This window comes from Panulirus ornatus, chromosome 1, assembly GCF_036320965.1.
Source record: "Panulirus ornatus isolate Po-2019 chromosome 1, ASM3632096v1, whole genome shotgun sequence".
Classification (NCBI taxonomy): Eukaryota; Metazoa; Arthropoda; class Malacostraca; order Decapoda; family Palinuridae; genus Panulirus; species Panulirus ornatus.
In genome coordinates, this window is record NC_092224.1 from 70,799,899 (window position 1) to 70,827,417 (window position 27,519).

Consider the following 27,519-nt stretch of genomic DNA (forward strand, 5'->3'; position numbering starts at 1 on the left):
CTTTTAAATCGGGCTGTAATCGAAACGGAAAATACTATGTGAAGCGCTTTCGTATAATTGCACCGTCAGGACCGACAACAGACAGGCAGAACCAGCGTATGTTATACCAGCCGCCACATGGGCTGGGCCGGCGAATGAATTAAGAAACAGGTGAGGGGATCAAGGCACACATCACCCTTTACGAGACCTCACCTCTCTCAAGCTATGAACAGGCTAACTTACGTTCTGGAAAACATATATATATATTTTTTAACATAAAAGTTGTATAGATACACATCCATTTTGTTTCTTGTTAATATCTGTACTATGTTTAATATGACGAGTCAACGATATGTCTGTCCACTACAGAGCTATCTTGTGTGATATTTCTAACACTGCTCCAGTGATTTGATGATGAAAGCCAAAGGGCTGGACAAATAGTGGATTTGATTCCTGACCATTCCTAACACTGTTTTCATTCTGATTAACAGTGAGGTTAAGATCCCTACCAGTTTGACCAATGTAAAATTAATCACACTCTTTACAGGGGATGTGATACACACATCCTTTTTGAGAAGTCGCAGAATTTATGATGAGACTTTCCCTGACCGTAATATTATTATTATTACTGAAGATTATATTAATGTTGCAAGTTTTAATCAAGACGAGAACATTAAGCAAGTTCTCACAGTAAGGAATACTAAGTTTTTATTCACAAATGATTCTTTGGGCTGAACATTTCTCGCTGGAAAGTCTTCTTAAAAGGTACACAAGGGAGCAAACGTTTTACCTCGAATTAAGCGAAGTACTTTTCTTCAACAGGTTTGCTGACGAATGGAAAGATTTCGTAATTACAGTGGATGAAAGCAGAAATATAAACACGTTTAATAGAATACTTTTGATGACTATTTCGCTGCAAGTCCACGACTTACATTACTTGCGCTTCCTTAGTCACACTGACAATGTATAGGTTATCCTCTCCGAATTTTTTGTATACCTTCAAGCTCTTACCTCACTATTCTGTGAGTTTCCGACGTCTTCCACTATCAGCAAACAGTCTCGACAGGACCCCAGTGTACTGTTGTCTTTTCAATTCCCTTTATTCCTTTGTATGATATATTAGCAAGATGTATTTCGATGGTTGTTGACCCTTGGTCTCTTGATTAGAGATCAGAAACAGCAGAGAAAGAGAGAAAGAGAGAAAGAGAATGAGATGATTATATCACTGGTTGTATTAATGTGTAATCTATTATGATCTACTCCTTTGTGAAGGTTATGAATGTGATTACATACTGGACACCCCCGTGTAGTGCTAATGACCACCTCTACTTGGTTAGCACGCATGTATGCATTAGGCTACTACGTCACATGTGACGTCACTTGGCCCTTCAGCGAGGTTAATAGCAGCTGTTCTCCTCCTCCACAGATCAGTTCCTGGGCCTGGAGCTGCCCCACGAGCGTGTCTTCCGCGGCAGGTTACAGGTACGGAGCGGGGACAGGTGGACCCCTCAGCTGGCTAACTCCACCAGCCCGTCCTACATCACCACAGCCCAGCAGTACGCCGCGCGCCTCGACAGTGTCTACGGCAACTCCGTCTTCAAGAACGTCTTCATTCGCTCCGAAGTGCTGGGGCTGGACCAGTCAGTGTCCATTATGCATGTTGTCCGAATACTCTAGTATTTCATTGGTGTTACGAGCATGTGTTTTAAGTTGATATCGAGGTTAGCCTTTATATGAATAGGAACTCTCATGATTCAGAAGGAACTGTCTTGATTCAGACACTCAAGCTTCATCTTTGAGAACTCAGGTCACAGTACCTGCACTCACCTGCTCCTCCTAGCGTGTTACTGTTTGTGCTACGTCCTTCGCAGTCGGAACTCCTTCACTCAGGTCTGGGATGGTGCCTCCTCAGCGAGCGTAGGGTGGAAGGAGATGTAAGGAGGGGCGTTTTGAAGTTAGATGAATAGATTAGGAGGAATTTGAGAATGTAAGTGTATGTCAGAACCGAGATATAGAGGTTAGAAGTTCTCGCCGAGGGAATGTGTGTGTGTGTGTGTGTGTGTGTGTGTGTGTGTGTGTGTGTGTGTGTGTGTGTGTGTGTAGAACGAAGAGACATGAAAGTTGGGGAAGAGTAAAGGAAAGAGAGAAAATCAACTGGTGTCTGAGGCGGTTGGTCTGAGGTAGTACTTGAATAAGATCGTCGGTGGAATGTGATGAAAGAGAGTCGAAGTCTTACTCTGGTGATTAATTCATAATAGATGTATCAATGATTTTGGGTCGGCGACTGTTACCGCACGAAGAGCTGATCACTTTATAGGACATTAAGTCCTACGTTTTGTTTCAGATGTTACTCGATCTTATATAAGAACGTCCTCTGGAAGAGTAGGTACCAGGATGTATATATACAAATGTGAGGAAGTTCGGGTGGAGTCTGCAGGTGAAGGTTTGAGACTGGATCAAATCCCTGCAGGGTATGAGAGACGCATGTTGTGGTCAAGAAACATTCATTGACACACTAGGAAGTGTCACAGTAGAAGTCATTTCTATTGATGTACGTTCCAAGGTGACAGGGAATGTTGGTGACAGGTAACGTGAATATAGGAATTCATTGGAAACTAATTTAACTATTGTGTGTGAGAGCGATGATTGGGAGCTGCCTGTTGTAGGTACTGGATGGACTGGAGCGTTGAGAGTACCAGGAGGACCAGGCAAGGTAGTAGCGAGGGAGGCTGCTGTGTGCGAGGGTCGGGTGAGGAGAAGTTCATGAGCAGTCGCAAGAGAATGATTTTTTTTTTTCAGTGTGTGTAGGTCGTGTCTGTGGTGAGGATCAGAGGGACGGAGATGCGACTGCTGAAAAACTTGGAGGATATACAGTTGAAGTTGTGAATACTGAATGTAGTTAGACACCGGTGCTGAAAACACGAGGGTGATCATATGGTGTAAAGATCTGAACATGTTCTCTAAGGAGACTGACTGACTTGTGGGTTTGGGAACAATGGCAAAGTCAGAAATGCAGGACCTGTGTAGAGTTTTGGGTGTGCGAATCACTTTTACCTAAATGCAGCTGAGGGTGAGCAAGACGACAGAAACACCGAAGTGATTATAGAATGTATGGCGAGCTAAAAGGCTGCTAGCAGGAGCGAGTATTCAACACAGGATCCTAATGTCTTGTAGATACTGAGAGACATGAAAAGGATCTTTTTTAAAATTGTGACTAGAGACGATATAAAAGGCTTGGGGTACGTGAGAAGGAAGGTATGGAGATGATAGTAATTAGTATTAAGATAAAGACAGTCACACACAAGGAGCACTTCGCTTCAGAGATCTGCCACACCAGTGCCATTAAGTCCTCGTTGGTAATGCTCTGTGTTTAATCTTCCTCCTCTCGTAGAATGATCCTCGGTAACTTAGGGGAGAGGGATGGGGGTGATATTCAAGAGCTCTTTGGTGGTCTTACGAATTAAGTGTGAGTTCCTCATGTAGAGAAGAGCTTGTATACAGAACCTGTGCTACCCTTTATATTTGTTTTAATTTTCTGTTATATATACATGTGTTTGTTGCACAAGTTAGTGGATGAAGGGTCTGTTATGTATACGAGTGTTTGTTACACAAGTTAGTGGATGAAGGGTGTGTAAGTGTTTTATATACACGTGTGTTTGTTTACACAAGTTAATGGATGAAGGGTGTGTAAGTGTTTTATATACACGTGTGTTTGTTTACACAAGTTAGTGGATGAAGGGTGTGTGTCTTTTATATACACAAGTGAGCGGTGAAGGGTGTGACGTGTGCGTAATGCTGAGTCCTGGTGTTGCAGGGGCCCCAACGACACCCTGGTGGTGCACTTCAACTTACACATCAACTACCGGCGGCTGCACCTGGACGCCGCCGACCTCTACCTGGTGTTGGTGTCGGAGATCCGCAGGGCAGACTCCACCGCCCTCACCGGCATCTCCGTCGACGAAGACAGCGTCGAAATCCAAGGTAAGTCGATCTCGACGGTTCTCGTGGGCTAACCCGTCCTACTTCTTCCCTCGACGTCTCAGTAACCTTCGCTTTATTTCATTCCTCATTGTTGACTGTCATACACTGGGTTATAAGGCGTTGCCCAAGCCAGTGATGGTGTGCAGACGAAGGACAATGTCACCACAGATGATACTTTTTTCGTCCAGAGACGAGTGTCGTGAGGGAGTGGAGTTTAACATGTATTAGTGTTGTGGCGACAGACGGCGGAAAATGGCTGTGTGGAAGCGATTCCTGCATAGATAGCCTCATGCAGGCTTTTACTTATGTAGTAACCACCACCACCACACCCCATTTTCCGTCGTCTGTTGCCGCTAGGGTACAACATGGTAAGTTGCCTGATGACACTTGCCCGTCAACACATTCCTTAGAAAAGGGTCGTGAGCGGTACTGACACAGCGTATCCCCCAGTGGTTTCCTTAGCGTCATCCCACCAATTCTTAACCCGTGGAGCAGAAATTGGTCCCTCTCAACCGAAGGAAACTGATTGGGACGTGATTATCGCCACAGATCAGGCAGTATCTAAACACCTCAGAGCGCCTCTGCAGTCCTCACCTGTTGCTGACAACACCCTCACATGTCACCTCGCCTGGGGGGTGGCGCCTCTAAGTCACTGCTCATCGGATTCCAACTTAGCTAAGAAGTTCATCATTAATTACGCTTGCCTTGTAATGGATTGCCCTCTGTAACTGCCTTTCTTTTGTAATTAATCACTGGCTGAGATTGGTCGTCTCGCTTGCAGCACTGACTTCTACACCCACATGACGTAGAAAATGTAAATGTCCTTCGAATACACTGTGTGTGTGTGTTTGTAGTTTTTCTGTGGTGTCGGGAGGGAGTTGTACATTCATGGGACACGATCTTTTGGATTTATTCTGTCATACAACTCTTGAAGCTTTTGTACTCTGTCAGCATTCACAATTCAAGCTTTTTTTCTGCCGTCAGCATTCACAGTTTAAGCTTTTTTTTCTGCCGTCACCATTCACAGTTTCATCGTCCATTGTCTGCCACTCTTCGTCTGCTCGTACGCCAGAGAAGCACTTCTGGACACGTAACAGTTTGTCGGTCTCCTCCATGTTGAGGCCTCTGGTTGTTCAGTCGTTTCAGCTACCCAGGAACTGTCGTTATCAAACCGGTTTTAGAACTTTAAAAAGGACCATGATCACGTCACCCCTTACTTTTCTCTTGCTGTCATTCGGCTGGCTTAGTTCTGATGCCTTCTTTGTTGCCCTCCTCTACACTTTCTCAAATAGTTCTTTGTTCTTATTTTAGTGTGTGTGTGTTTGTGCGTGTCTGTCTGTATGTTACGGAAAGGAGTAACATAGAATATCACCACTATTAAGCCTTGGTTACGACGGTATGACCCTTGGACCCCCTTAAAGTCAGCCAGGTCATCTTTGACCCCAAAGGTCGCACCGTCTTATATCAGGGTCGTGTCCCCGGGGTCAGGAGGTCGTACGTCATGGCCTAATCTTTAACACAGGAGGTCGTACGTCAAGTGCACTAATCTTTAGCACAGAAGGTCGAACATCATGTTCACTAATCTTTAACACAGGAGGTCGTACATCATGTTCACTAATCTTTAACACAGGAGGTCGTACGTCATGTGCACTAATCTTTAACACAGGAGGTCGTACGTCATGTGCACTAATCTTTAACACAGGAGGTCGTACGTCATGTGCACTAATCTTTAACACCGGAGGTCGTACGTCATGTGCCCTAATCACGTCATTACTCATCTTGCTGCACTCATCGCCGGTTCAGAAGCCATCTGTCATCCATCCTGGTTTTCCCGGCCCGCGTCAGCCATTTCTCACCCGCCCTCCACGCTCACCTCATTCATTATCCAAATGACGATTGACCTCTCTGCCTCTACCCTGACCTACCTCCGTCACCTGATCAGGGCTCTCGTTCATCTGTCTGCCAAGCGGGGGTGATCCTTCACGTCATGTTGTATCTGGAGCACCAAGAGAATGACCCCTTCCAACATGATGGTGAAAAAGAATAGAAAAAAAAAACGGCACAACGGACTGACCCTTGAGGACGGTGGTGCGAGCCTTGAGTACGACGGACTGACCCTTGAGGACGGTGGTGCGAGCCTGGAGTACGACGGCACGACCCTTGAACATGTCAGCACGACCCTTTAGATACAGTTGTTGATCCTGCGGCGTCAGGTGGTGTAATGTGAGTGTATGGTTGTTTGCAATTGAGAGAAGCTTCATACTGTCGTCTGTAGGAGGTCTTAAAGGAAGATATTGCAGGTGTTGGAGAAAGAACTGCTCCACAGGGGACTCCACTGTAGAGGTTGAGGGTGTTAGAGGTGAAGGTGTGAGTGACTCTGGTTTGGTGGCCATCTACGAAGTTGGCCAACCACTTGCCGTCCCTGTTGTGGAGGGGGGTGTCGAGCAGCTTCTGTATGATACACTTTGCTGATGTCGATTGCCACAAAGGCCGTGCAGGAGTGGAGTTGTGGTTGGTTGAAGCCATCTAGGATGTACGGTACAACTGTAAGCGGCGTAGTCGTGGAGTGACTGGGTCTGGAGCCAGGTCGTTGTTGATTCTGGTGTGGATCAGTTTTTCAGATAGTTTGGAAACTGATGACTGAAGTGAAATGGAGAGGTGGGAGGAAGGAGAGTGTGGTGGTTTGGAGGGTCACAGGAGTGGTACTATGTTAGCAGGCCAGGAGTGGTTAAGGAGGTCTATAAATGCTTGGATTAGAAGTGGGCCAGAGTGTTGTATGTGGAAGTTTGACATGTTGTCAGGGTCCGCTGCAGGAGACCTCGCTGAGGTTCCAGATGTACTTCATGTATTAGTAGGAGTGAAGGGTCGACGGTGTGCATTTGTTTCTACGTAGGTTTTGTGTAGGTATATATATATATATATATATATATATATATATATATATATATATATATATATATATATATATATATATATATATAAATCTTTAGACGTTTTACAAGAGATACACAATCTATTTTATATTCATTTATCCTGGGAAGGTGTGTGTGTGTGTGTGTATGTGTGTGTGTCTGTGTGGACCTTTTGAGGATAGTTTACCGTCCCTGTGTACATAGGTGGCGCTCAGGAGATTAGTTGATTAGTGAGCTGGTGAGGAGCAGGGACGGGGTGAAGGAAGCCGTGTCCTGGGTCAGATACAGGTACACTATCATGATGACCTAGCCCACCTCGGTAAATCGCCCGAGACCCATCGAACGTGTCTGTCTGTATTGCACCATCCACTCAGGATGGTCGAGAACCCCACGATGTAGCGTGAGACCTCAGGAGGACTCGAGTGAACCAGCTAAACCTGCACTCTGTTCTGGAAGCCACTGACCTGCTGGTCAAGCATTCCGCCTTCTACACCGTCCTACGTCCTGGAAAGACAGACTCCCATTTCGTCTTCTAGAAAGGTTCCGAACCCTGTAACAGTGTGGGGCGAGTCTTCACCCTGGTGTGATCTGTCAGTGTTCGCGTCACTCACTGGAAGGCTTGTCCACCCCCCACCTGTGGTGTGTTGAGATGATCAGAGGCGAAGTGTTTGTCGATGATCACGTTCTTACTGTGTCCTGTAGGAAACGAGTCTTCTTTGTTCTTAACTTTCACAGCTAGTATTCATGATTTACCTATATCTATAATTTTATGTATGTTTGTGTATATATATATATATATATATATATATATATATATATATATATATATATATATATATATATACAAATAGCTGGGGATAGGGGAGAAAGAATACTTCCCACGTACTCCTTGCTTGTCGTTGAAGGTGACTAAAAAGGGGTGGGAGCGAGGCGCTGGAAATCCTCCCCTCCTGTTTTAGTTTTCCAAAAGAAGAAACGGAAAAGGGGGCCAAGTGAGGATTTTTCCCTCAGAGGCTCAGTCATCTGTTCTTGATGCTACCTCGCTAACGTGGGAAATGTCATATATGTACAGAAATTATATATATATATATATATATATATATATATATATATATATATATATAGAGAGAGAGAGAGAGAGAGAGAGAGAGAGAGAGAGAGAGAGAGGCTTATATGTTTGTTGTTTTTCGTGTTAGTGATGTCGTACCTGGAGCAGACGAAGCCCGGTATTAACACACACACACACACACACACACACACACACACACACACACACACACATGCTCAGGCTATCATACATCACCTAGGCCACGGACGTATAATCTTTCATTTCAGCAGCCGGCGGGCAGGTCAGGTGTCGGTCGTGTGCCACCTTAACTGAGCTGCGTGGTGGAGCAGGTTGTGGGTCAGTAAAGAGCTGCTCTCTTTCAACTCGGTCTAGCGAGGAGAGCTGCTTCCCAATTCCATGAGTCGTATTCTCAATCCATCGCTTTCTTGGCCTTCCCCACGGAGTCCTGCGCCTCCAACATGCCAGTCATTGGGCACTACCTCCCTCAGGCATTTCATTTCATTTTTATGGCAAAAAGCTGAGGATTTATCGTGCAGTCGTACCTATCCTGAGGTGCGGGAGCGAGGAAGAAGAGGAGACAGACGACATAAAGGTCCGGCCTGGAACCTGACCATAATAAGTGGGTTACTCCATATTAACAATTTTGTGTGTAGCAGACAACATCACGCCACGTCTGTTGTACGTAGGGCAAAAAAACATAGATGAAAAGTTGTAATGTATGGTTTGGAATTATCTTTTGAGTCTATTGATTTTGCAAGAGTTGAATCCCAAATGCTGTAGGGTGTGAGGATTCTGGCGTCACTGTTTACGCCTTATCTGTCAGATATCAGCAGGGGGAAAACTTAGCCAGAGTGGGCCATTAACAACGTAGGAGTTTCTACTGCTTATAAGGTGTCTGAACTTCTCCAACTAAGACTTTCTCAGAAACGTATAGGATCTGATTCGTTCCACGATATTGGCTGATGACATCATTTGGTATTCCGTCCCATATGGTGACCCCATGAAACGCTCAAGAGACTTGAGTCCTTGTCTGTAATCTGGTCCCCAAATGCCTGATCGATGGACGTGAGTCGGTCGATGGATGGAGGGACACGAGGAGCTTGATGCGCTTGAGAACGCTTCCTTATTTTTATGGTACTATTTAGAGGAAACTGATACTTCTTACAAGACGTGTGTGGCTGAACGTTGACGTCTCCCTCAGCGGTGACTTATGGTCAACATCTGCTCTCAGGCGTGAGAACGAAGACGGTACATCTCCGTCAGCTTCAGCCGGACAATGTTCTTGTGGTCCGCGGGAAGACCAGCGTCGCCGACTCTCCCAAGTGGTGACTTTGAGAGACTTCCTCCAGCTGCCAGCACTCTTCTCTTGATCCACAACCCTCCGGTGGACGAGAGCGACGCCATCCGCGTATAGTAGACACACGAAGTACCAGAGGCCGCTCCCCTTCCATGCCATAGATGATGGAATCCATGTGGGAATTAAACATGAGCGCGCATGTGTATGACACCACAGCTGCAGCTCGTCAGTTGGAGCACACGCCGATACCCAATAGGATGTTAATGTATTATGTCCAACACTTGCGCTCCGTGTTGCTTGACTGTTGAGCTGTGTTGGTCCTGCAGTCAGATGAGGAACTCAACAGTTGGCTCAGCATCAGCTTGTCCCAAGTTACCAATCAAGGCTGGATCTATACAGACTTGCGCCGTGAATAATGCAGCCATGTATCGGGGCAGTGCAACTTGATGCATAAATTACTGCAGTCTCCCCATTCATCTGGCTTTGGTAAAGCGTAACAAAGTTTAGGCACAGATTTGCCTCATAAACCAAGGTGCAGCTCTCAGCCCCGACACATGTTGTGCCAGCCACCTGTCGTCCTCATGATCACTGTGTGGAGGGGACGAGTGTTTGGGCACCTTATATGGAGTAGAACTGTCTCAGCAATTTCGGGGGGAGGTGGGAGACTGGTCCAGCACCTTTTGTGAGACAGGGGGACTATCTCAGCACCTCGTGTGCTAGACTGTCCAGGCACGTTTTGTGATTAATATTTGGGGTCTATTTGTGTATTACGGGGAGGGAGTGGCACACTCGTGTTGCCCCGTCTCTTAGCCTTGTATATATGTACCATGTCATTACTCCTTTGTGTGTATACATACACACACCGGCCTGAGCCAGGTACCCATTCATCTATCAGTCCAGGCGAGGAGAATGAATACCTGGACCGGGTGTAGGCCAACTACTCCGCCCAGGATTCGAACCCATGTGGTCCCGACCCCGAGAGGTTCCAGGGTGATTTATGGTCGGTAACGCTATCCAGTAGTCCATGGCAGCTGTACTAGCATCTCGTAATCTTCCTTTTGTAACTTCTTATTTTTCCTGTGTGGGGGAGAGTTTTACACATGCAGGGCCCCGTCTGTGTGTGTTGTCTCCATTAATCACGTTCTCATTCATTCTATTCCATTCCTTGCCCATTTTTGTACGATGCAAGTCCTTCTTTGCGTCCCTTTTAACAAGTTTCTTGCTGTATGTCAAATGTCCTCTGGTTGATGTGTCCCTACATTTTTCGAAGAATTGTTTACTTTCTGTGTCATCACTCTGGCTGAAAGAGATTTAAAAGGTTATGGTCAGGTCACCCCGTACTCTTCTCTCTACCTTGGTGGGCAAATTTGAGGCCTTTAGCTTATCCCTGTTACTCAGCAAAGGTACTGTCTCTGTTGCCTTCCTCAGGATCTTGTCTATATACTCGCTGTACTTCTGTGGTGAGCAAACTTAAGCAGCATATTAGTCTAGTCTTGGCCTCACGTGGCATGTGAACAGCTTACTGGGCATTTCCTTATCCAGCTGTCTGAACACTGATCTATGTGGTTATTGCCAGCTGACGGTTATTCTCCTTTGTTATTCCCTTAATGTGCGACTCTGGCCATCATGTCGACCCCCCCAGGTCCCTCTCATACACAGATTCCTGCAGCTTGTGTGGTGGACTGTCTCAGCACCCGTGTGGGAGGGGACTGTCCCAATACCTAGTGAGGGAGGGGACTGTCCCAATACCTAGTGAGGGAGGGGACTGTCCCAATACCTAGTGAGGGAGGGGACTGTCCCAATACCTAGTGAGGGAGGGGACTGTCCCAATACCTAGTGAGGGAGGGGACTGTTCCAGTACCTAGTGAGGGAGGGGACTGTCCCAATACCTAGTGAGGGAGGGGAGTGTCCCAATACCTAGTGAGGGAGGGGACTGTCCCAATACCTAGTGAGGGAGGGGACTGTCCCAATACCTAGTGAGGGAGGGGACTGTCCCAATACCTAGTGAGGGAGGGGAGTGTCCCAATACCTAGTGAGGGAGGGGACTGTCCCAATACCTAGTGAGGAAGGGGACTGTTCCAGTACCTAGTGAGGAAGGGGACTATCCCGGCATCTTGTGTGGGAGGGGACTGTCCCAGCGCCTTGTGTGTGGGGGACGCTCATGATGGCTGGCTTTCCCAGCACCACACACTGGGTGATCCAGCCTCTCAGACTCGCCTTGTGGTTGTCTGTTCCAGTCGCTCAGAATGATTCCCTCTGTAATGTTCACGTGAACTGACTGGGTCGTTCCTGTCTCCACTCCTTAAATTGACTGTTTCCAGTGGATGATTGACCCAGCCTCTGAGACTGACTGTACAGTGGAGCATCCGGGCTCTTGACATTGACAGTTTAATTGATTGTATATATATCTCTCTCTCTCTCTCTCATTTCTCGAAGCTGAATGTCTGTGTAATTGAGTTTCCAAGCCCCTCAATACTGTCTGTTTATGTGGTTAAGGGTCAGATCCGTTCTTAATGGCTGTTTGGTGAACTTACCCTTCCTTTCCTACCAGCGATTTACATGGTCGACCTTACCAGACCTTCATACTCAACTTTTGTACATTTGAGTGTTTCATCCCAATCCAGTCCTGTTGGTTGATCCAGTTCTACACACTAATTGTGTATGGTTGACTTGTCTCGAACCTTGATACTAATTGTGGCTCACTGTCCCAGCCCCACATACTTACTGTGGCTCACTGTCCCAGCCCTTCATAATAACTGTGGCTCACTGTCCCAGCCCCACATACTTACTGTGGCTCACTGTCCCAGCCCTTCATAATAACTGTGGCTCACTGTCCCAGCCCCACATACTTACTGTGGCTCACTGTCCCAGCCTCTCATACTAATTGTGGCTCACCGTCCCAGTCTCTTCATAACTGTGGCTCACTGTCCCAGCCCCTCATACTTACTGTAGTGCTCTGTCGCAGCCCCTCATACTAAGTGTGGCTCACCGTCCCAGCCGTTTCGACTGAGTGATCATATGTTAGAATCTCTTGCTTGCCCTGTGGCATGTCACGAAGGTATGAGAGGGGCGTGTCGTGGCATGACACTACGCGCAGCAGGCCCGCTCTGGTCTCGGGCCCCCAGACCCCCACTGTGAGCCGCTACCGTCTGTGGTCAGCCCCGTCCAGTCGGATGTCGTCAGCAGCCCCCAACCGGTCCCTCTCACCACACCACAAACACTGCCTCAGAATGAAGGAAAGGCGGGAGGGTAGTCGGTGATGAGTGTCGGTGTATTTTTACTCATCGTGATGAGTCGTATTTCATCAGCCGGGCGGTGGCGTAGCCTCAGCCCAGCCCACCAGCTGTGGTGCATCTCTGTCAAAAGGAAATCATCAGTCGATATCCGATGGAATCCCGTCTGCTCGGTGGCATCATTTCGTGATTCACGGAGTCTGCTTCTGAGGTCACTGGAATAGAGCGGTGATCCGCCCCGTCCAGAATACGTGTTGGAAATTTTATTGTTTGATATCCTCCAAAATTCCCCCGGGGCAATTTGGAGAATAAATATCGTTGGTAAATCTTGGAGGTGAGCTGAGTTAAAGTTTGGCAACATTTCACGGGCATATGTTTAACATGTAATTATTAAATTCCCAGTGGCGGCCGGGAACACAACCTCCCTCCTTCTGCCTCCTGCTCTCTCTCTCTCTCGCTCTCTCTCTCTCTCTCTCTCTCTCTCTCTCTCTCTCTCTCTCTCTCTCTCTCTCTCTTTGCTCCATCTTCTTATCCTCCTCATCTCCCTCTGCCGCCTTCTTGTCTGACTCTCCGATCCCTCCGCTGCCTCCTCCCCTGACCCTCCACCCACTTTGCAGCCTCCTCATCTGACCCTCACCTCCCTCTCCCGCCTCCTCATCTGACTCCCCACTCCCTCTCCGGCCTCCACATCTGACTCCCCACTCCCTCTCCCGCCTCCTCATCTGACCCTCCACTATACCGCCTCCTAGTGTGACCCTCAACTCCCTCTACTGCCACCTAGTGTGACCCTCAACTCCCTCTACTGCCACCTAGTGTGACCCTCAACTTCCTCTACCGCCTCCTCATGTGACCCTCAACTTCCTCTACCGCCTCCTCATCTGCCTCCCATTCTCCCTTAACCCTCATCTCAGGTTCACCCATTTCCGCCCCCACGTCCTCACGCTCCCTCTCACCAACACTTCATCTCCAGATCGGATCATTTGTTCCCAGCAAAGTGAAAGACAAACCAAAGTTGGAGGACTAGGCCAGCCCGGAGATAACTCTTCGCTCCCTCTTTATTTTTCCCCCCTCCTTCTCTCTATTTGCACACGTCGCCAGATCGATTTGCGATATCCACCCGGCCTCCTCACACACACACACACACACACACACACACACACACACTGCATCTCAGATCTGCGGCAACTGACATGCGGGAAGATGGACTGAGTCTGGGCCCAGCTCGACAACACACACACAGTATAGGCAGCCAGGACACGAGGGTGGCGTCGCGAATGACCTCATTATGTAGCCGGGAGGGTCTTCACGACCAGGGTGTGACAGTCTGGTTACCGTGCGTGTAGTGATGGTGGTTGGGGTTGGGGGAGGAGGAGGTTGATGGCCGACTGCGGTGGAGACAGCGTTGCCGAGGAGAGTGTGTACAGCACTGCTGATGATGACCGACACAATATTGTCAGTACGGTCAGAAGCAACACTGTGGCACAGCTGAAAGGGGTCAGAAGAAGTCTGGTTAAGGAGTACAGAGACAATGCTGCTGAGGATAGCCTCCGCCCCGGGGAAGTACTGCCCTCCTGACTTAGTGAGTGTTGAAGTGATGGCCGGAACCACCTTACATCTTCCGTGTCAGTAGGTTGTAGACACCAACCACAGTTATCCTCCAGTCACCTGACATCTTACTCCTCAGCAGCTGTGACGTGTTACTCTCCTTACCATGTTTTGGATGCGTCATACATTGGTGTGGTCTGGTTCTAAGTACAACACAAAAGATTCACATTTGATGGCCAACCACATGAAGTCGGTCTGCCCTGAAAGGCTCATTCTTTCACTTGTTATTGAATATGTTTACACTCCCGAATCTGTACCTGGATTTGTACGGTGCTCATAATTATACGTGTTATGTGCTTGCTTGTAAGGGTCCTAAGGACCACCGTCTGTCATGTGGTACTTGTGAGGGCCCTAAGGCCCACTGCCTGTGGTGCGGCAGCCTTGTCCCTCCCTCCACTACCGCCACGTCCAGGGAGGCCGCCGCCCGTCACCAGCTGTCCACACAGCTGAGTCGCCTCACGTGCTGCAACAGGACCTCGTCAGCTGCGGGAGATTATGTAAGATACTGTTCGTCTGCGTCTGTGGGTGTGTCACGGGCACACTAATCACAATGCAGGAGCGGCCGTGTCATGTCATGCAGCAGGTGGTCGCCTCGTTGTTGAGTTTACCTGAGTTTACATGAGAAAGACAGACAACAGGAGGCCTGATTGGCCCACGACTAGGTTGTCTGGTAAGAGAAAAAAAATATTTTAACGACAAGAAAATGTAATTCCGCTCAGCAGTTTTTTTAAGCGATCACCGACTCTCTGCTGCTGCACATAGGCTTCTAGTGTCCCCGTTACAGCTGTCGTTTATACGAGTTTTTTTTTCTGACGTTTTTCTCAAAGTATATTTGAGTTTATAAGATATTGGTCTAAAGGACTTGTGAAGGTATTTATAGTCTTCATTCACCACGTCTGCCGGGAACTTGTTCCAGTGCTCAACACACCTATAGGAAAAGCTTTTACCCACGTCTCCACTACATCTTTCAGTTCTGAGTTTTATTCCATTTGTCTTGTATTTCGAAAATATGTTCGTGTTTTACTCACTATCGAGCTTGTTTAAAATTTTGAGCCCTTGGATGAATTCACCGCGAAGACGACGTTTCTTTAGGGGAGAAGAGATCCAGTCGTTTAAACCTCTCTTCCTATGCCGGATTTCTAAGGGATGGGATCAGTCTTGTTGCGCGTCTTTGTACTTGCTCTAATTTTTCCTCGTCTTTTTTTTTATAGTTTGGGGACCAAAACTGGGCTGCATATTGAAGGTTTGGTCTTAATAGAGTATTATAAAGTGTGAGAATTGGTTCTCATGTCTTGTAATCTATGTTCCTGGCTATGAAATCTAATATTTGGTTGCAATTTTGCTTGCTGCTTCACACTGTTTAGTGTATTTCAGATCGTTGCTGATGACAACTCCAAGTTCCTTTTCCTCCTTTACTTTAGTTAGAGAATTTCTGAATAGTCTAGTAGTCGTAACGAATATTCTTAGTCTCCAAACTGCATAACTTTACACTTTCACATCAAACTTCATTTACCATCTCTCTAACCACTCTGCTAGCCAGGCTGGCGTGTTGAACAACCAGAGTCAGTCATACGTGTGGTTTATCGCATGTAGGTTGATGTAAATTCCTGTCCTTCAAGTTGGTAGACCAGAGGTATAGATATCAGAATAGATAAACCGTTATGACCACAGATACAGATGTATAGATATCAGTATCTTTTTCCGTCCATAATCGTGCATGTCCCACACTCATGGTCTGGTGACACATGCAAGAGATGAGACATATACCTAACCTGCAGCGGTACATATGTATGACCTGCAGCAGTACTTATGCCTGGCCTGCAGCAGTACATGTACCTGGCCTGCAGCGGTACATATCCCTGTCCTACAGCGGCACATGCGTATGACCTGCAGCGGTACTTATGCCTGGCCTGTAGCAGTACATGTACCTGGCCTCCAGCGGTACATATACCTGACCTACAGCGGTACATTTACCTGGCCTCCAGCGGCACCCTGTTTGATGTGCAGCGGTGCGCCTAAGAGTGTAGCGTGAAGCCTTATGTATAAGCTGGACAGCTGGATGGTAGGCCATCATGCAGGTGTGCGATGATTGCCGTGCGACGGTACGATCATGTACCGTTTAGTGGGACGGTCCTACACACTCCTAGCTCTACCTGCAGACGGTGATTTACCTCAGAGCTGCCGTGTTAGGTCGTGTCCTTTGCACCCGGGGTGACCTGATCTTGGCTGAGACCTTGTTGATGTTCCAGGTGGCGGGTTCGGGCAGCGTGATGACCTCGTCTGAGGCAGGACGGACGGGAGCCGCCTCTGTCACCTCCAGTGTCCTCAGGTGGGAGGAGGTGACGTGAGACTGAGGGTTCGGATCCCGCTAGACTCTGTGAGGTACTGCGGTAGTAGTACTTCAGTCGGCTTGCGACTGTAGGGGTTCACTGGTGCTACAGCAGCCGTATTCTGGTGCTACAGTAAGCATACAGCGTTACTACAGTAACCATAAAGTGGCGCTACAGTAACCATACAGTGGTGCTACAGTAACCATACAGTGGTGCTACAGTAACCATACAGTGGTGCTACAGTAACCATACAGTGGTGCTACAGTAACCATACAGTGGTGCTACAGTAACCATAAAGTGGTGCTACAGTAACCATAAAGTGGTGCTACAGTAACCATAAAGTGGTGCTACAGTAACCACACAGTGGTCCTCCAGTAACCACAGTGTTACTACAGTAATCACACAGTGGTGCTACAGTAACCATAGAGTGTTACTACAGTGACCACACAGTGGTCCTCCGGTAACCATAGTGTTACTACAGTAATCACACAGTGGTGCTACAGTAACCATAGAGTGTTACTACAGTGACCACACAGTGGTCCTCCGGTAACCATAGTGTTACTACAGTAATCACACAGTGGTGCTACAGTAACCATACAGTGGTGCTACAGTAACCATACAGTAGTGCTACAGCAACCATACAGTGGTGCTACAGTAACCATACAGTGGTGCTACAGTAACCATACAGTGGTGCTACAGTAACCATACAGTGGTGCTACAGTCACCGTGTAGTGGTGCCACCGTTGGAGGCGTCGGGCACTGCCTGAGACGGAGGCGCCACTAACCAGGTTCTTTATGGCTGGCGCCACTAATTAGAGCGGCAGTCTGTACACCAACATGACGGTAACATTCAGTGGCCCACCTTAAAGTTTCCTACAATGGCCTATTAAGAACAGTTTTCTTTTATTTTCCTCAGCTTACGGGCCATTACGCTTCGTGCCCGGCCATGTTACCTACAGCTGCAACTTTACTGCTTTATTTGGAGCACATGAGACCCGCATCAGGAGGATGGACCGCCCGGGGACGACCTGGCGTGTTCACCTTCCTCCTCCTCCTCCACTCACGTACTCATCACACACACCTGAGTGAGGCTGCGACACACATAAGGTATATGCTCACTGGCCTGCGCCTCTCTTCCTGACCAGCTAATACTACACTCACCACCACACACCTGAATCAGGTTATGACACACTTACGAGACTCTATCGCCCACTGATCCACCTGTGGCATACTTGAGTAGGCTTTGACGTACCCACTCGGCGTTACTGGTGCTGTGTCGACACGCTGGACAGCCCGTCAGTGTGGAGAGACAAGTGCCTCAGGATGTACTTACAACTGTGGTTGTAATGTCCTGTTGTGCTCTCAGATAATGCATGTACAGTCTACTCTTATCCAGGTTCTAACGCACTCACTTGATGGCATTACTTGATGGTTGCACGCGTGACGGAATTGAGTATACTCTTACACGCTGATCAGACGACGTTGCGTACACTCCTGACGTAGTAGGGTGAGGCCCCGAGTGTCCTGGTGCCGCCCTCCGGCCGAGCAGGAGGGTAGGTTGTCTGGGAGCAGGTGAGGGAGACGTCATGGGTGATGGCGGCAGGTGTACCGGGGGGGACCGCCGTCTAAAGTATGATGTTATTGTTATGTGGAGCTTTATAGCCCCACCTGGCCGCCCTAAAACTCGGCCGGAGCAGCAGCGTCGCCGCTAACGGGCCCGAGTGATGGCGGTGTTTAGGCTAGACGTGACCTAAAGCTGCCACGTTCTTGTGTCGGGTCAAGATGGGTCACCGCGGCCTCCGCTGTCGTGGTCACATTTTTTCCCCCCGTGATTATCCTCATAAAGACCATGGCTGAAGGTGCAGGAGAGCTTCTCCCAGCCGGGAGGTTTGTTGACTCGACGGCCGCGAGTCTTGGGCCGCCTTACTTAGATGTTAGGTTGGGCAGCAGGTCTTGATGATGTGACTGAGCCAGTGTCCTCATATTCAAGCAGCGGTGTTGAAGAACTGTTCCTCTGGTGTCCTAGAGAGTGTGGATAAATGATGCGAAAGGTCTGTTTATGGATTTGCTAAGAAGGACGAGGTCTGTGTGGCGAGGATAGAAGGTGGTTTAGGGAAACCTTATCAGCGACCGCTGTCTCTCAGGAGACCTCCTGCATCCTCGGATGTGCATCATCAACATGTCACTGTGGACTGGGCTGTTGGGAGCAGCAACAGAGGCGGTGGGATCTCTTGTCAGCCACGTATGAACAGCAGCACAGACACCAGGAGAGACACCAGCTAGAGACAGTATTGTTACCAGCTGCAACAGCAGTAAGAGTGCTGTAAACAGTAGCCGTAGTGGCAGGAGCATTGACAGCAACAGCAGGAGCAGCTTCAACAGTAGGTGCATAGCGTTCCCTCACCTTTGTACCACCATCAACACCTCCAACACAACACCAACACCATCGGCTTCACCACCAGCGCTCTCAGCCACCACCATCGACAGCAGCAACACATTCGCGAACTACAACACCACTAACATGACTAATGACAACATCACCACCACCTACATCATTACCACCTGCATCATTACCACCTGCATCTTTACCACCTGCATCATTACCAGCAGCAGCAACAACAACAGTAGCATTACGGGCCACTAAACACCAGCAGCAGCAGCCATGACCATCATCATCAAGAGCAGCGGTAAGAAGCCGGGCAGGATGCAGGCAGGAGGTGATGTGGTGAGATGATCCATGTGAGAGTGGCCGACCCCTGCTGCTGTGCCTGAGTGCAGACCCGTGTCCTCTCTAGCTTACTTCTGCCGCCACCCTCTTTGCTGACATCCGCCTTGCCTGCTGACACCCGTCCGCCTTACACCCGCACTCCTTGCTGACACCCACCCTGCAGGCTGACACCCGCCCTCCCTACCAACGCCTTGCACTCCTTGCTGAGACACGTCCTCCCTGCTGGCACCCACCCACCCTCCCTGGCAAGACCCGCACTCCATGCTGACTCCCGCCCTTACTTCTGACGCCTTCGTTCCCTGTTGACATCTACACTCCGTTTCCTCCCTGCCCAAGGCTCCGATCGCGGACAAAAGCCCTCGTCGAGGCCAGGCCTTACACGAGATATACAGAAAAGGGATAAGGAAGCAGGGAAGAAGGAAGGAAGCAGGGAAGAAGGAAGGAAGGAAGGAAGCAGGGAAGAAGGAAGGAAGGAAGGAAGCAGGGGAGAAGGAAGGAATGAAAGAAGAGGAAGGGGAATCTTGGAGCCTATGACGAGGTTGAAGGCCTACCTGACGCTTGTAGGCTGGTCGTAAGGGAGACATGAGAAGGTAAAAAGCTCCATATCTGTGTGGTGCAGGGAAGACAACAGACATGACAACGGACCCTCCTGGAGTTGCCAACGGCCACGCAGTGATCACGTGACGCATCAGCGGCTTGCCTGCCGTTGCTTAGCCTTAAGTAAAGGCGGGGGGCACACAAGCAGCCAGCTCACGGATGAAGAAAGCGAAGCAATACGTATAGATGAAGGTAAGAGAAGCGACAGTCCCACGGAGGGAGAATGGGTCAATTTAAGACTCGATTCCATTTCGTAAAACTCAGAATCGCCTCAGGTACGAAAGCAGTACTTCATCCAAGGACAAATCAGACCTTTTTGTACTCTGAGCCACTTTTTTTTGAAGATAAGAATCTCTAGCACCTCTCTCTCTCTCTCTCTCTCTCTCTCTCTCTCTCTCTCTCTCTCTCTCTCTCTCTCTCTCTCTCTCGTACACGCAGGCTCAGCCGTTTGTGTGATGAGGAATATCCCAGATAGTTTAGGTGTTACGATGACACTAAGAATGTTCATTGTCTTGAGTGGTGGAATTATAAAGTCATCAAGGGAGGCGGGAAAGTTGTGAGGGGATTGTGGAAAAATAGAGGAAATTGGTTTTAGATGTGTTAGGCTCGAGTGGGGAAAATACTCTCCAGGTCTCGGTTGAACGAAGGCGTTTGTGACGAGAGAATTGCTGACACCCAAGCCTGGCTTCTGACACCTTCGTTCCTGCTGACACCCAAGCCTGGCTTCTGACACCTTCGTTCCTGCTGACACCCAAGCCTGGCTTCTGACACCTTCGTTCCTGCTGACACCCAAGCCTGGCTTTTGAGACCTTCATTCCTACTGACACCAAAGCTTGGCTTCTGACACTTTCATTCCTACTGACACCAAAGCTTGGCTTCTGACACCTTCATTCCTGCTGACACCTAGCATTGCTTCTGATACCTTCATTCCTACTGACTTCCAGCTTGGCTCCTGACACCTTCATTCCTGCTCACTCCCATCTTGGCTTCTGGCACCTTCATTCCTGCTGACACTTCATTCCTTCCCTGCTGACAACTGCTCGTCCTTCTGACAGTCGCACTACCTACTGACATCCTTCCTCCTGCTCACTACTGACATATCTGCTGACTCTCCCTGCCCTTCCTCCCTCCTAGCACCTGTCCTCCTTGCTGACACCCGCCTTCCCTGCTGACACCCACACTCTTTGCTAACACCAGCGTTAGGTGCTGACACCTACTTTTTTCTGCTGACGCTTGTCACCTGTCACCACTCTTCCTGTCTTGCTGACACCCCTTTTCTGATGCCCTCCTATGCCACGGTGACACACGTTCTTTCCTCATACTACACAGCTTCCCTGCTGACACCCTCCCTCCCTCCTGACTCTCAGTCCTCTTATTTGCACCTCTTGTCTTTGCTGACTTGCTTCATGTCGTGTGACACCTGCACTCATGCTGACCCTCCCACCTGCTGACCCTTCCACCTGCTGACACTTCCACATGCTGACCCTTCCACCTGCTGACACTGTTAATGTCACCTCCTTAAATATTCATCCCACACCCGACTGACACTGCTTGCTGATGCGCCCCCTTCCATGCTGACGCGCGCCTTCCCCTGCTGCCTGTAACTCTTCCTTTCTCAAGCCCTTAATGCTGACACCGGCCAGCTGACATCATCTGACATAACCCCCTCCCAGCCGATGCCCGGCTCATGGCAACCCTCCCTCCGTTCCTGCTGACACTGACCGTTCCTGACACCTGACGGGTCATCCTCACGTCCCGCCTCCGGGTGGAAACGTACACACGGGAAGCACACTGACCTGACCTTGATCACAGATGACCTCTGACCTCCACCCCCACACTACCACCCTCCGCTGTGATGACCTGACCTCTATCTGTCCATCCACCCATCTATTTATCTATGTCTGTCTACCTATCTCTATATATTTGTCTATCTATCTGTCTATCTACCTATCTATCTGTCTATCTCTCTATCTATCTTTCTATCTATCTATATATATATATATATATATATATATATATATATATATATATATATATATATATATATATATATATATATATATATGATAATTACCCCAGGTGGTCTAATTTCTCTGAAAGAGTCCTGGTCTTGACCCACTCAAGAAAAAATTTAATTTTCAAAGACTTTCAACCATTTTCATTCCCTACCATCGCATTTTTAAGTATCGTTCTCTTATAAAAGCGACGCTCGGTGGTGGATGTTGGATCCTTCATTTCCTCCGGGAGAAGACCAAGTCTTAAATCTAGCTGTTTTTCCCCATGCTGGACAGCTATAGTGAGGCACTGAAATAGAAAACTAGGTATCAAGATCAATAGATAGTGGGAGGCATTCATCATTCATTTGGTCCTCTGTCTCTTTGAAAAAAAATGAATGAAGAGAATGGTATTGTGGTTTCGTCTATATTTTGAACTCTCTTCTTCTCACTGATCTCTGTAGCCTCCAGTTCTGGCTTAACGTCCTAAGATTTTGTCCAAAGAAGCATCATCTTTTATGGCAGCGCATGTGTGGACCCACACCAGCTGCCTGACCTTTCCTTCCGAACTTATGAATCTACACCCGTAGGCCGCCCGCCAAGTGCCATCACTCCTGCAGATGTAAAAGTCCTCCTCCATCTGAACACTGAGCAGGAGCAAGTCTTCCTGAAATGATGATCAGTAATGTCTCGCCTCCCGCCGGAGTGCTTGTCCAGCTGACCTCGCACTACCCAGAACATGGTAGCCACACAGCGCAGCCGCTGCTCTGGTATTCACGGTAGACACGGGCAGGGAGGTTGTAGGGGGGCACGTGAGGAACATGACGTGTGTAGGCAGAGTTTCTCGCGTAGGTCGCCTGCAGTGTGCAGTTAGGCGTTCCTCTGGCAGGTTGGGCCTGGTCTAGTGTGGCTGCGGCTGGGCTCCTCACGTTAGCCTCGCCTACATTGTTTGCGGGTGCGCGGATGACTGGATGTGGATGAGTTATGCGCACCGGTGTGTTGTAGGCGCTGGTCCGAGAGAGGAGGATGAGATTAGCATCGCTCGCGAGACACCAAAGGGCTTCCGGCATGATTTCAGGTCGCGGTTGTGGACGACATGAAAGCTGGCATGGCGATCAGTGTGGACCCCCAGCGCCGCCTAGTCTCACATGGAGGACTGTCTGTTGCCGCTGGAAAACTACATTTTTGTGTGCGTGTGAAGACTTAATTTCTGTTTTTCCTCGTACAGTTTCGGCTCACCACTGGGCTCTAGACTGGCAACAGTTGAGAAGGTCCGTGATGACCCGAAAAAGTATTAGAACTTAAACGTTGTCCACAAGAGATGCGGCTTTTACTGTATATCTTTATCTAGCTATCTATCTACCTATCTGTCTAACTATATATATATATATATATATATATATATATATATATATATATATATATATATATATATATATATATTTATTGCATGTTGTTTCCCCTGTTAGCGAGGTAGCGCAGGTACTGATGAAGAATGGCCACATCCACTCACATCCATTCTCCAGCAGTCATGTGCAGTGCACTGAAAGCACAGCTTCCTATCCACAACCAGCCCATACTGACCTTTCCGTGGTTTCCTCCGGCCACTCTTCATATTCCGTGGTTCAGTCCACTGACAGCACGTCGCCCCATGTGTACCACGTCGCTCTGAGCGAGAGAGAGAGAGAGAGAGAGAGAGAGAGAGAGAGAGAGAGAGAGAGAGAGAGAGAGAGAGTTAAGGGTGTTGCCGGACTCAGCCTGTTTGAGGTTGCACCGCAAGTGGAAAGTCACCTTTAGTGAGGTTGTCTCGTCGTCACTTGACAAAAGCGAGTACAGTCTCGTCAAAGAACTTCATGCTTCAAAGGAGTCCACCTGTCCCTGCCACTTGAGTGTAGAGCAGCCTCAGGGTACAGGAGCTCCTGGAAAAAAAAAAATATCTTAGGGTAGCACCAGAACCCTTTCAGAAAGAGGTCTTGAGGTAATTATGAATAAATAGAGAGAGAGAGAGAGAGAGAGAGAGAGAGAGAGGCTCCTTGCATACCACTTCACGTTATCTTTTTCATATAAGAAACAGTGATACTTTAGCCCATGAAAGATCCATTTGAAAGTAAAGTCATTAACATAATACATCGTCGACAGGGTCCGTGTGCCAGAGAGAGAGAGAGAGAGAGAGAGAGAGAGAGCTTACAGGGATCGTAATTTTCTATCATGCTAATATTCCACGGGTCATTTAGCGTCTCTCATTAGCATCGGGTCCTCACTGATGATTAGTCTTGTTTCATTTTTTTCGTTCCTTCAAGTGTGAGGTGCCGCTCCAGACCTGGCCGAGCCCTCGTGTGTGTGTGTGTGTGTGTGTGTCATTCCTAGGCCTCAGCCAAGGGGACATTGTGGTTGTCGGAGCACATCTTTCGTTTGTCACCATGGCCGTGGTGGTGTCAGAATGGCCGTGGTGGTGTCAGAAGGACCGTGGTGGTGTCAGAGGAAAGAGTGTCTGAGCCACAAGAGCGGTAAGTGTGAGACCAGCAGGAGGGGTTCGACCGTGTGTGCCCAGCGGAGGGTCAGATCAATGTGTCAGAGGTGTTCGTTTGAAATGTGCGGAGGCTCAAGAGTGTCAGACCATAGTGTCAGACGATCGTCTGGAATACTGTCGAGTCAGATAAGTGTCAGATCAAAGTGTCGGACGATCTCTTGAAATGTTAGGGGGGCCTTATAACGGTGTCAGATCACAGTGGCAAAGATGGTGTCAGTTTGCAGTGCCAGTAAATCAGATACATGTGTCAGGTGGAAGAACGGGACAGAAGTGTCAGATCAGGGTGTCAGAGACCTGTGTCAGGTGGACGAACGGGACAGAAGTGTCAGATCTGAGTGTCTGAAGACAGTCAAGTCAGGCGAGGGGGGAAGATGATGATGTAGTGTCATAAGGTACTTCCTGCAGATGATTGTGTCACATGATTATTTAGGTGTCGTAATGCCTGTGAAAAAAATGTCATGTTTCAAATCTTTGTGATCAAGAAGAGCGTCGTCATACGGTGCCAGATGTCGAGGTGAGGTTGAGGTAGGGTACAAGGAAGTGGCAAGGGGTTGGAAACAGAGGGTGTAGAAGGTATTAGTGAGAGAGAGAGAGAGAGAGAGAGAGAGAGAGAGAGAGAGAGAGAGAGAGAGAGAGAGAGTATGGGTATTTGCCAGAGTGAGAGGGGGAGTGTGGGAGGGGTGCCAGGGTGAGAGGGATGGAGAGGGGAAGTGCCTGGGTAAGTGTGGGAGGTGCCAGGTGTAGGAGGGAGAATTTGGAAAGCTCCAAGTGGAAGGGAATGGGTGAGAGGGAGAACTTAAAGTGTTCCATGGTGAGAGGGAAGAGTGAGGGAGGTGACAGGGTGAGAAGTATGTATTACCCACGATGACGTAAGCCGAGATAGTCATCTAACGCGTAGCGCTTACCGCACATCTTGTTTGATGTGAATAAGCCATCTCAGCTGCCAGCCAACTTTATGTAGATATCTATTGCTTCATCTGGGACTGATTTCAACCACACTTCAAGTATTCTTTTAAATGTTTCTGTGGTTGTTCCATACACGTTTCTCAGTTCTCCCGGGAGTACATTGTTGCCAGGCTGGGCTTCTTGACCTCATGATTGGGCTCATTTATATTTTTTTGTCTGCTGTTTTCTGTATTAGATTCTTGGTATTCTTATAGATGCTATAACCCTCTATCATCCTTGGTGAGTGGCTCCAAGGTTCAATACATTTTCTTTCATACATTAGCCTTGTAGTCATGCGCAGTGACGTCATGATAAATCTTGCTCCTCTTGTCTCTCTCGGCCGTACACAGGTCCAGTTCTTGCAGCCTTTCGTGGCAGTTCATGTGCTCCCGTTGACCCTGCGCGTCGTAAAGCGCTTCTCTCTGATTGATTCATTTCTATTTTCGTTGTGGTCCGCACGACACAGCAGGGTTCAGTATTGCTTCTTATCAATACATGGAACATTATCATCAACAGTTTCTTTTTGTCTCTTGTGAATGTTCTCCGAATCATGGCACTCATTACTTGGCTTGATAGTGTTGTCTTAACATCTCTGAATTCAAGTTTCTCATGATAACCCAGTTTTCTACATTTTTCTCCCTTCTTATCACTCACTCTGTTGGTTCTGTATAAAGTGTCACTGTCGTATTCTTCCTTGTTACATAAACATATTTGCTCAGGCGTATCTCCGGTAACTCCCATCAGGCTCATTTCTGCCCATTTTGAATTTTGTGTCTCAAGTGTTTTTGCATCTCCACATGATCACCTTCTGACTGGATGTTGGATAGGTAAAACAGGTTACCTGATGGTCCATGACCAGGTTGTTACATGATAATGAGATGATAGATAAATGAAAATTAATGTAGTGGCAGAAACAGGATTGCATAACGAAGACCAAGCTTCACCAACCCACCTGTCCCTCTGGCTCAACTGCCGGAAGGAAAAAGATGCGAAAAAGAATTACTATGCAATATAGTGGTAAGATAAGATACCGCCACGAAAATTTGACAGGAATGTGTGGACTGGAAAAAGTTTCCTATCAGTTTGATGACATCTGCTCTGAGGCTGGATTGTGGAAGAACAAAGAATAATTAATGATAATAAGGTGTCCTTACTGATAAGAGATGTTAGTGAGGCATCTGTCCAGTCCTTGTGTTAGAAGTGTTTATAGTATTTACATTGGTGACAGTTTTTTTCATATCTTCATGCCATTCTTCATGGCCACTGAATCTTTATCTAAGGAGAAATTTTCTGCGCTCTGTAGAGAGGATGATTTTATGTCGTTGAGTTTTTCCTCATAAAGTTTAGTTCTGAGTGATGGCATTGGTTTGGTGGGTCTTCTTTGAATTCGCTCACGTTCCGCTTCATTCCTGACCACGTTTGGTGACCAGACCTGAACGGTTCACTCTAAGTGACGTCTGACTAGAGCGTTATAATGTACGAGTGACGTGTTGTGTCCTGTGGTTAACAGTCTACATTTCTCTCGACGAAATTTAAAATCCTGTTGACTTTATTGTCCTCCGGTCAGCATTGGTAGCCATATTTGAGGGCACTACTGATAATCGCTCCGAGGTTTTTTTTACTTTTCTTTTCGAAGGTCACCAAGCATTTTGTACTCATGAATCATGTTTTTGGCACCGAGAGGCATAACTTCGCATTCATCTACGTTGAAATCCATCTCTGCCTTGTCCCTCTCCTTTGTACCGGTTTGTGTAAATCCCTCAGTGTTGAGGCAGTCTTCGTTTGAGGTGGATTTGTTTCTCAATTTTGTACCGTCGGCAAATTTTGAGATCCTGCAGGTGGGTCTTGTCTCCAGGTCGCTGATGTGCATCCTCCAGGCAGGGCATTCCCATCACTCTCACCAGGCTAGGCTTCACCACCACCAGGCTAGGCTTCACCACCACCAGGCTAGGCTTCACCACCACCTCCAAGCTAGGCTTCACCACCACCAGGCTAGGCTTCCCCCACCACCAGGCTAGGCTTCACCACCACCTCCAAGCTAGGCTTCACCACCACCAGGCTAGGCTTCCCCCACCACCAGGCTAGGCTTCCCCACCACCAGGCTAGGCTTCACCACCACCTCCAAGCTAGGCCTTACCACCATCACCAGGTTATAATCACAACTTAACGTGACAGTCTTAACCCAGCTACACAAACTAGTAGGTCTCACACACCCCGTGTAAACTGGGTCTTCCGACCATGTTGAGGACGCACGTTATCATTTTCCCCTCCCATCAGTAGACTCCCTCACGGCCAGCAAACATACAGGCCTCCACCTCG

The 27,519-nt window shown here is 48.1% G+C and overlaps 1 protein-coding gene across 6 annotated transcripts in view; it reads left to right on the plus strand.

Moving 5' to 3' along the window:
• Nucleotides 1-27,519, plus strand: part of LOC139749449 (atrial natriuretic peptide-converting enzyme-like) — a 1,171,820-nt gene that overhangs the window by 1,005,149 nt on the left and 139,152 nt on the right. For all 6 annotated transcript variants that reach the window (XM_071663354.1, XM_071663333.1, XM_071663362.1 and 3 more), the window contains 2 exons: nt 1,406-1,619; nt 3,794-3,960. In XM_071663354.1, the coding sequence (XP_071519455.1) occupies nt 1,406-1,619; nt 3,794-3,960 (381 nt within the window). The remainder of the gene's footprint in view (nt 1-1,405; nt 1,620-3,793; nt 3,961-27,519) is intronic.